Raw genomic sequence first — 10,948 nt, 5'->3', positions numbered from 1 at the left:
AACAAATTAAAAAAAAATCAAAACAAAACAACAAAACTTGACTGATATCTCATTTCCTAAGCATTTCTCTGTACATGAATGTCATTTCTTTATCTTCTCATGCCTGATAGGAATGCTGTCACTGCTTTGGTTGGTCGCAGTCAGTGCTTATGCTGCAACAAAACCTATTCAATGAATGCAAATTTTGCATGTGGTGAAAATTTATGGAGAATATGCAGGGTCTAAGTCAAATGGAAATACTCAGATTCGAATTTAGATTAAGCGGAAAGATGACGCTCCAGATTTACAAAAAATTCTATTCATCCTCTGACAGGAGCCTCGATTTTCTGACTCAGCTGCTTTTGCAGGTCAGTGTTGCCTGGGTGACAGCACGGCTCAAGCATGTACCCTTAAAAAAAAAAGATCACCGTTAAATCAGACATGGGCAACACATTTAGATTCACTGCATTTACATCTAAATCAGCTCAAATGAAAATCTTTATCTTCATTCTTGGGAAACTGATTTCCCCAGTTTCATGTCTCAGAGAAGCAATCATAGCTATTTCAAATGCATGGTATCAGAATTGCTCTCCTTTCCCATACTTTGAGAACTTCCCGAAAGAGGAAGAATATCAAGCAGTTGCTGATAGCAGTTCTGGGGAGGCAGAACTCCTCCAGACTGTTGCCTTCATGGGCTGAAAGAGATGAAACAACCATTCCTGAGGATTCTTCTTTGCTTGATAACAACGTCCATTCTTCTTCCATCTTCCCTTTTAGTCAATGAAAGGTAGGAGTCCTGTGGTATTGCACCTCTAATAGTGGATGTTTCTTGCCACCCACCAAAAGCACTGACATTCAGCACCTGATCTATGATTTGGGAATGCTCCACCATCAAATCTTTTCAAGCATGTGTGTCATGACAACCACCATATGCAGATATCAAACCTTGGGATGTTATTTTTCTTTAATATTGAGCTGTGGTCTCAGCATTCCTGCATTTGTTGATTTTCTCTTAAATCTCTGGGAGATTGTGTATTTTTTTTGTGTGTGTCTTTGCAGAACTTCAAGGGAACATATGAAGTGGTAAATAGTAAGGGACTAGGGAGCAAAGTGTAGATACCTGTTGTGATGAATTGTTTGCTCTGTTTTGCTCTGTTTTGGACTGTTTCAGTTAGCTCTCTCCAAACAATCTACTCTTTTATGTAGCTATATAGACATAGCAGAGTTCAACAGAGATTGACAACTGCACTTTAGTTTCTGAATTATCTAAAATAAAAGAAAGCTCAATAGCTTTACTATCCACTCACATATTTTATAAGAAGTGTGGATTTTTTTATTTAAAAGCAAAGAAGGTGTTTTCACTTTACTTTTTAAATATAATAAAATATATTATCCTGAATGAGATACAACAGCTTCATACAACGTTATGATAGAGAAAGAATACCTTGTCATCTACAGTTTGTCGAAGGTTTTCTTCTTTGGTATCCAAGCTTTACTTTGTTTCAAGGATGATTTGACATCCCTTTGTATCAGTCACTTGGGTGAAATGTAACTATCAAGTACATAGATTTGTATGCATGATACCATGTTATTCTGGAAATAACAATGCATTCTAACAAATCAGTTATTGTGGAAAACTTAAAAGATTAGTGATTTTCTTTTAATTGCGTTTATCTATGATTTTTTTTTTGGGGGGGGGTGTTCAACTGTATAGTTAATTTAGTTAAATATAGCACATACATTGGATATTCTAACTTGATTTTCCTACCCAATCATGATGGCTCAGGAATTGCCGGAATGCCAGGGCTAGATAACAAAAGCAGTTTGGGGAGTGATTGGGTGGTGGTCTATGGAACTTAGATCACTCTGCTGGCTACAAAGAAAACAGAAACATTGAAAGCAGTAATAGAAAAAAAAAGTCACTTAAAATAAAAAAAAATATTGAGTAAGTGAAGTCAGATTCAAGTAGCCAAATGAACAAACAAGGTATGAGCATTGCCTTGTCAAAGTTAGTAATCTTAGATGCCATTAAATATTTAGTGTGGTCTATTTGATTAGTGTGGTCTATTTGATCTGCTTCTCACAAGTTCCTTCCTTGGGAGGTCTTTATTTATGATTTAATACCTGCCTGTGAATTTGGTACTTTGAATTAACAGACTAAATATTCTTCTTCAACCATATTTGCCAGTTGATGAGTGTCTTTGTGCAGAAGGAAATAATTCTTGAATAAGACCCTGGTTTTTAATTACCAGCCATCTCAGATAATGGTAGCATATTCAGTCCCCAGCAGTAACACTAGGGAAGAGACCTGTGATCTGTGGTGGCTGAATTATAATTGCCCTGCTATTTACTTAAATAGAGACACTTAAAGGTACACAGGAACCAGAGTTTGACTATAAATAAATAAAGCACTACTCAGGAAACATGTTTCAATGCAAATGCCTTATAGGAAAATATCTTAGAAAGGCATAGGGCATCCCTCTTCTCACAAAACACACTAGAGACATTTGTGACCTTTAAATATATCCATTATTTTGTCCTTTAACTTTCTAAATCTATGGAGCTATTTAAATTAAAGAAGATACTCTGAAGAAAACAAATTCATATTCATTTTTACAATAGGAGAGGAAGATTGTGAATTCCCACTGCCCATAACCAATGCATAGAATAAAATATTCATGTCTGAAATAATGACCCTTTATTAGTCTAAATGAAATTCTAGCATATAATGCAGCTACTGTATTGTCTCATGCTTTATTAATCCTTCCTTATTTTAACATCACTGTGAACAATGGAAACCACACATATTGGCACAGAATGAATGTGGCCCAGCAAGCTTTTTTAAAAATTGGGAATGAACGTGCTTGAAATTGAGAACCCTCTTACGAGCCTGAAAGTTTTTTTTTTAAATTAGTGAGATGTCAGCATATGTTTTATGTACTTAGTTGAAGCAGGATAAGAAAATCTATGGCCCATATGAAATGTTTTTCAAAGTGTATCATCAGATTTACTCTTCACAGATATATCTTTTTCTGTGGTTTCATGAACAGAATCTTGGGGGTTTTGTTTTTCTTTCTTTTGCTTTACCCTGTAGCTCTCTGTAAGTCCAGATGAGCTTAGAAATCAATCTGCTATTGAAAGGCAATGTCTGATCCTATAAGCAGTTGCTCAGTGGAGTTCCTATTGACCTTACTGACTCAACTCTTTGTCAATAATTCCTTGAGCTCCCACTGATTTTCTTGAATTACAGGTTTTGTGACTATGAGGTCCCTTAGAATGCCTCTCTGAGGCTCACTAGTATTGTATCATGTCTATAACTAAAGACCAATATCCCGTGTAGCAAATCTAAGTAATTTTTAATAGGGCTATTCTGGAACAATCTCATTTTTGTAACTTAGTTAGTGAACAGCGTCTAGAATGACTATGACAGATATTTACCTCACTCATTCAGACAATAAATTAAAATCCCCTTGTAGCTTTTTGCTCTGAAAATGAAATCAATCTGTAGATGGAATTATTAGTATTATTATTACTATTACTATTGTTGTTGTTGTTGTTATTATTATTATTATTATTATATGCTAGTATTGATGACCAGAAACTTTCTCCATCTTAGACATGTAATTTTATGGAGAGATCTCATTTTTTGTCATAGTTCTAATGGTCAATGCTAGCATAAAGTCAACTTAATCTATTACCTAGCTGTGGGATTGAGTAGGACTTTGGAGATAATCAATAGTGGAATACCTCTATACTAGTGCTAGATCTCAAACAGCTGAATGTATTTCAGGACAATCTCTAGGCTGCTCTCAGCTGCAGTGGGAATCGTGTCTATGCTAATATTAGAAGCCTGAAAAAGTAGCAAAAAGTTAGTTTGCCTCAATTTTTAGTTATGTTATAAGGACTTTTCAACTTCAGCTATAAGTAAAAGGAACAAAGTGCATATTTTAAGATGGTTGTGGTATATGTTTAGTATCCTGTAAATCCGAGTTCCTGAGGGAATGGATGCAAATTTATATTAGAACCTATCTTTCCTGTTGAGATCCTACAGCTCTTAGGATGCTTAAACTTTCAGTTGGCACTTCCAGCGGCATTAGGAGAAATTTACTCAGTAGAGTCTGCAGGGTGATATCCATTGGCTTTCAAAATAATTATTTTCTCAAGCACTCAATGCTTGAGCAGGATGAATTATGAACACTCTTTTGAACATGGTAAATCTGGACATTCCTGCTTGCTTTTAAAAAGTTGTTGATTGTCTTAGTCATGAGAACTGACCAAATTTCGCTATCTACTTATCTCTAAAGCATACATCATGTTGTCACAGAGACACAAATACTAGCAATGCTCGAATATGCCAATAATAGTCAATGTTCTCAGCAGCTTTCAGACAAAAACCAGTGATCCAAACCACTGTCTTAAATGTTCTTGCATTAACCTAGGAGAAGAACTAATGTGGAAAGATACAAATTCATTGGTTTCTGTCTGCAATACTTTGCCAGGTGAGTACTTTGGAAGAGTGTTTTATTTTACAGCATCCCTTACATGGGGCATCTTTGTATTGAGTGTAATAGAGCCTGACATCTGAATCCACTTTGTTCCTAGTAGTGCTGTGGTATCAGGTAGCTGTAGCCATCTCCTGGTTACCGTCGGGTGAAACCCAGAGCGACTTCTTTCAGCAGCTGAACTTCACCCGACAGAAACTATTCTTCCCCACTCAGGCTTTTGTCCCCGTCGAGGCTGATCTCCGCAAACTCTTCCAAAAAAAAGCCTCCGGCAGAGGCCGGCCGGGCTGCCGCTCCGCCCTGGCGGGAGGCGGCGGGATGCTCGGGGGAGAGCGGTTCAGCACCACGGTCAGCGCCCGGCGCCCGCCGGCCGGCGGCGGCAGGCGGTGAAGGAGAGCGCGGGGCTGACAGCTCCGGCCCCGAGCAGCGCGGGGGAAACGTGGAAGAGGGGAATTCTGCCTCGATGCTGATGGGTTTTATGGGGAGGGGCAGTCAAATAGAAGGTCAAAGCATGATATTTGACCTCCTGTACTATATTTTAAACCGAGGAAAGGATAAAGCTATTTCGCTGACTCCAATGGAATAGAAAACACACTTCGGCGTTACCATCATGCTCCTCACAATGTATTAGACTGAAAGCAATTTGTGCAGCAATAGGGTTTTTTTTCTCCTCGTTACAGTAAGTGGCAAAATTGTCTGTCTGCTGAGGGCAAGAGTAACAGCTGCTGATTACCAGATCTAGGGTTAAATTAAGGTGCTGAAAGAGAAGAGGAATAAAGGGGAGGAAGTGACACACTATGTTCAAAAAGATCCATTCTATATTTCATCCCAACTCCCACCGAAGAAATGTGACAGATGACATCCCTTACTGTGACGGCACAGGTTCTGCAGTGAGATTGATCCGCAGCACTTCTATGTACGTCCTTGGAGGTGAGCAGGAAAAAGTTAGTGAACCACTAAAAAAATGCAAAAGTACAACCAGCATCGACTCTTGCTTCCAGCCAAAAGAGGAAGACAGAGACTGGATGTACTCTAAGACTCAGGACTGCTTGAAGTACTTACAGGATCTGTTAGCCTTGAGGAAAAAATATCTTGACAACATCAATAACTTGAAATCCATGCATGTGGCTGCAGATTCCCCAATGTCCACAAAATCATCCAAAACTGGAAAGAAGTCATTTCTTCCACTTCCTTCCGAAGAGTCTTCTAAGGTAATTCCTAAGAACTTTTGCCATGTCCTTGGTCTTAGGCCATGAAGCAATTAGCTGTTTTACCTATGTTGATTTACTGCTTTATTGGTCTCAGCTGGTTGTCTTTTTACTGTTACATCATTTGAAATGCTGCTAAATACCTTAAGATTCTTTCTTAGTAGTGAAATTAAGTATGAATGACTGGTCATGGAAAGAAATGTATATATGTCTATGTTTGTGTGAGGGGAGAGAAAATAGGAGAAGGAAAGAGGTATGAGAGTACGGGAAGTATCTGAAAACATGTTATGAAAGAATAAGCTGTTCTCTCGATACTCTGACAGGCTACTTAAGTGCCTAAGAATTCTCCACTCTGGTTATTCATAGCTGTTAATGACTGACAAGCACAGTAATCCCTAAGTTTACTGACAGCCTTTTTATTGGCATAAAACTATGTACAGAAAGTAATTGTAAATTCATTGAAACAAATAGGATTTTTTCTGACTGGTCAGATAGCTTGTCAGTGCTACATTTCACATCAGTGCAAGCTCTACTGATAGGCTGTAGGGCATGAAGAATTCTTAAGGGTTCCTTTCTCAGTTAATTAATATGGCAGGTCATTTTTAGACACTGTAATTCTTCACCTTTTACTGTAGTGGTACCACAAAAATCAAACTGAAATATCATCTTTGGGGTAGACTATTTCTATGTATCCTTTGCATTGCAAAGCTTCCTCCTGGTTGCCATTCATAGATTTCATCTCTCTAGACAGTTCAGTCATTAATATGACTCTGGACTTGATTCAGTGAGGACAAAGGGAAGGACTGCAGCAGGTAGGGTGATCTGTTTAGGTGACATGACCAAACATGACTTTGACAGCAGACTCACAGGTTACCCAATGCAGTCTTTAAACTGGATACTAATGGGGATGGTGGGAAGAAGGGATGTATGGCTGACTTACTGATTAGGCCAGGTAGACTTTACTGAAAAGTTATTGCCACATTTAGATGTTCTGTCACAGCAGAATGTCAGAATGGCTGAAGCTGAGCTCCGTTGCAAGCATTCCTTAATGAAAGGACAAGGCTTACATGTTTAGGGCTAGATACAACTTTTTTAATTTTATGTTTTGATCTAATACCCATTCAGTCAGTGGGAATTTTTCATTTGATTTTATTGAGCTTTGTGTCATCTTTTTAATGCTTTGAACGGTGACTCTCAGAAGCTAGGAATAATAGTAAGAAACAATACTCAGCTCAGTGGGCTGAAGAAGATAGATTTTATAAACACATTACTATTTAGGGCCAGGGAAACATCCAAAGAGAATGACTGAGATACAGCAGAGTGGCCTGGTGGTGCTGGGTGCCAGGAGATTAATCTCAACACTATAGATACAGTCTGTGAACTGACTTTGTGCACTGTCACACAAAGATTGGCTTGAGGCAGTGGAGATTTACAGCATGCCAGTTCCCTGATGAGCTGAGCAGTGATGTAGCAGAGCAGTACATGACTAATCATCAGCCAGGTGGAAAAAAATGAGTGCAAAAGGGTACTAAAACCAGGAGGTTGGGAGATTCTGTACAACTAGGTTTCAGGCAGGTTTGTGAATTTCTCAGATTTGCCACAGAAAATACCACTTAAGAAAAATGCCAAAAGCTTAACTTGGGTTTGGCTTGTTTACTTGGCTTCACTTGTTTAGTGAATCTCCCACAGGCTGAGGCTAAGGGTGCTGTCATCTGACTGTGGCCAGCTAGCTCTTACATATGAACAGCCCTGGTACTGGCTGCCATGCTATCTCCACAAGCTGTCCTCTTAGGAACAGACAGGAACATCACCAGGATATGCCACCCATATGAGTCATTCTTGCCGACACAAATGGTGGGGTCACAGCCGCACAGCCCTGGCTTTGCAAAAGTTAGGGAAAGGTCAAGAAGACTTCTAGAATAGCCAGAATACTCTGCTTCGTAACTACAAATTTTATGTTCACAGATTGCAAGGTTCATCTTATCAACAGGCTTGAATGGTTTTGTCCCTAACTATCTGTTTGTGTTAAATTACCTGTCAGTGGAAATTCACTTCTTTCTCCTACCTGCTGCATGATTAATGGGAAGGTACATTGTCCTCCTGGGAGGTTTAATCCAAAGATCCCTGGGGCATGGACTACAGGCTGACTGTGGATTCAAAATTCACCAATTGGGTCTAGTGAGAGAGAAGAATAGAGAGGTGTGTCAGATGCTGGAAGTATGTAGGCATTTCTTTAAAATGTCTTCTAACCAATAAGGGCTTAGTGATAATAGCAGTCACTATTTTCAGTAGATGTGTGGTAGCAGTTATCTTTTAGCACTTGTGAGGCTGTCAGTCAACCAGAATGTCAGGAAGGGAATAAGCTAGCTCATGTCTCTGCCTCCACAGAATGGGGAGCAAGCTGGTCGGTCCTTCAGAGATGTGATACAGCATGTACCTTTTGCTTGCACGTTTGCAAACCAAGGTAGTACTTTTCTGACTTGGTATTTCTGCCTGGCAATACACCTGCCTTCGACTGGCAGGGAAAATATACAGCCGTTCATTAGGTAGAGCCTGACAGGAAGTATTCATCCCACATGGACCTACAGAATCGCTAACTGAGGCTTTACGACTGCTTCAGCATTTATAGACAGGCATTTGCTTTTTTATCAAGACAAGCTCCTAATTTTAAACCCTGTGGCTTTCCTGTGGGAATTATCACAGTGTTGAATGACTCATATTTTAGCACACACAGTCCTTTCTCATTTCAAAAAGACTTTAGCAATTTAGATCTGGATTCGTTTCACCTAACTTAGGCATTTTAATAAGATGCTTAAATTAGTAACCAAGTTACCCCACAATCCCTTTGCAGCTAAGAGAAAGAGCTGCCTGTGGAGGGGAATTCAGCCTACCTAAGGCCTGACTCATCTTCTGAAGGTACTTGAGCCCTGCATTAATTACAGAAGGAACCCTGCATGACTACATTTCTAATGTGTGTCTCATTAGGTGCCTACTGCTAGGTAGAATAAATTTGGCCACAAAGCCCAGCTGTCACTTAGCCACCTAATTAAGTGGCCTGATGTGGGGATTCTGAGGGATTTTATAACACCTGGCTAGCAGTGCCCAAGTGGAAGATGTTAGGTGTTGAGCACATAACAAGATGAATGTTTGTTAGACTGCTGTCCCGCATTCTTTGATGACTACAAACTGCGGAGTAATCTGGACCTGTGTCCTTTTCTGACAGCTTGAAGTATGGAATCAAATACAATTTTTGCAGCTGCCTTATACAGTTTTCTCATGAAGAAGTCATTGTGCCCAACCTTTAGCTAACTCTTTTATCCCCCTGATGTGATCAACAGGCATCCATGGAGAGAAAAGGCCCACAGTCCGGTTCAGATGTAAGAGAAGCAATAGCTTTCTTCGACTCAGTTATTGCAGACCTGGATTCAGAGAGATGGCGGAGAGTTCCTGACGTGGATCTGCCAAATGTGGATGTTGATTTTGATGGTGCAGTATAAACCAGCCGAAATACGATTGTTTTTGGTGTGCAGAGGGTAGAGGAAGAAGTGGCATTATAAGACCATGTTTGCTTATTTAATGGACACAGTTTTTCTTCCCAAATCTGGGACCATTACATGCAGTATGTGAAACTACAGCAATACATTGCTTGTTCCCTGTTGAAAGGGTGCAACTATTTTATGTGTGGCCATTACATGAGCAAATGTAGCATGTGTAGTGCTGGAATAGTCCTTGCCTTCTGCCCGGGGCTGAATTCCACCCTTGCATCTCTACCCCGAGCTGTCTTTGGAGGAGAGCTATAAAAACCATAAAGATAATTTTTTCTGCATCTGGTTTTCATTTTTCTCATTGAGAAATGGCTGGATGTTTTCTCTCCAACTAGCAAAAAGAAGTAATTTAGAGATTAGGCTAAATAACAGTACGTTTCCATCAGAAAAGATGGCATTGCCCAACTAAATAAAGATGTGCCCATCTGAGTTCATTGTCTATCCTGTATAATCAGTGAAGAGAAACAGAAATTTCTCTCCTTTGTCTTAGGCTAAGGTGGGTATCTGAAACAGGTCAGATTAGCTGTGCCCTAAAAATGTGTATAAAGGGACTAGCTCTGACATATGTATTTTACACTGAAGACATCGAAATACTAGACAAGATGAATCCCATCCCAAGCAACATCCTGCAGTGAAACCAGGCTGATTTCTCAGCATTATCTCCAGGAAGGACCCAGCAGGCACTCTGTTTTCTCACTGTGCATGTAAAAATATCACTGGCAAACTGTTAACACCAGATTATCTTCTGTCTTTCAGTTGCTACCAGCACAAGTGAACACAGTTTACATTCAAACTGGATACTTCGTGCTCCCCGGAGATACTCGCAAGATACTGCCCAAACAGCAAAGGCTGCAAATCAGTCTCAAAGAAACAGCCAGCGGAGAACCACTGGCTCTAGGAAGAGATTGGAAAGACATCCCATGTACTTGCCCAAAGCTGTGGAAGGGGCATATAGCACTTTAAAATTTAAGCCCAAAACACGTAAGAAAGAATATTGAAAGAATATTCCCTCTTCAGCTGAAGATAGAATATATGAAATAGGGCATGTCAGATTTGCTTCTTTTTTTTTTTTTCACTTCTGACCCAACTCTTACACTCTAGAAGTGATGTGTGCAGTCACTGAAGGTTCTTTGTGTGGGACTTATTTTAAGCCATGGCTATTCCAATGTTGAACTCATGTGAGGGTTTAACTCATCGAGTTCATTGTGCCCAACAATACTGCTTTGTCATTCAGCCTGGGGGGAACTCCAACTTGACAAACCTTTTTTTAGTGCTTTTATTGAAAGCAGTGATTCAGAGATTGCCTGGTGCAGTAATTTTTCTTCTAAGTCCAGTACTGCAAAGCAATTCAAGCAATTCAGCTAATATGTTGGAGCTTTTGCACCAGTGTTTCCAACTTCAGAGCAGTGAAGCAGAGTTTTCTCCTTTTTTTTGCATGTGAAAATTTGTACGTGCCATCATTGACTCTGTGATCTGAGCGTATACAGCAGCACTGAGGTACAAGCAGGCTGTGGTACAAGCAGAAAAAGCTTCAGTGAAGGAATCAGCATTAGAAGCCTGTGTTTTGAGGAATTGCTCCAGTGCGTTTTGAAGAAACAAGCTATCTTGTACTCTGCTTGCTATTGGGAATGGTTCTGTCCTGGGATACAGCATCAAGAGATTCACTGCATGCACAAATGTACACAACTTTTTTCATATAACTACACCACCTGTT

General features: G+C 39.8%; 1 protein-coding gene across 1 annotated transcript; it reads left to right on the top strand.

The window, feature by feature from the left end:
• Nucleotides 1–5,278: 5,278 nt before the first annotated feature.
• Nucleotides 5,279–10,232, top strand: CUNH13orf42 (chromosome unknown C13orf42 homolog). The gene is made up of 3 exons (XM_087758758.1): nt 5,279–5,716; nt 9,055–9,175; nt 9,991–10,232. The coding sequence occupies exons 1-3, from the start codon at nt 5,279–5,281 to the stop codon at nt 10,230–10,232; spliced, it is 801 nt and encodes a 266-aa protein (XP_087614884.1).
• The last annotated feature ends 716 nt before the right edge of the window (nt 10,233–10,948 follow it).

The sequence above is a fragment of the Nipponia nippon genome, unplaced genomic scaffold (assembly GCF_047370975.1).
Source record: "Nipponia nippon isolate SJK-2023a ecotype South Korea unplaced genomic scaffold, ASM4737097v1 scaffold_2, whole genome shotgun sequence".
Taxonomy (NCBI): Eukaryota; Metazoa; Chordata; class Aves; order Pelecaniformes; family Threskiornithidae; genus Nipponia; species Nipponia nippon.
The sequence above is the reverse complement of the archived record's forward strand: the minus strand, read 5'-3'. Positions and strand labels throughout refer to the sequence as shown.

Excerpts from the sequence above, each read along its gene's own strand:
- CUNH13orf42 (XM_087758758.1), top strand. The coding sequence starts at position 5,279 with ATGTTCAAAAAGATCCATTCTATATTTCATCCCAACTCCCACCGAAGA. Across the intron at positions 5,717-9,054 it reads TTCCTAAGAACTTTTGCCAT|TCCGGTTCAGATGTAAGAGA; the intron begins GTCCTTGGTCTT and ends AAAGGCCCACAG. Across the intron at positions 9,176-9,990 it reads TGTGGATGTTGATTTTGATG|TTGCTACCAGCACAAGTGAA; the intron begins GTGCAGTATAAA and ends TCTGTCTTTCAG.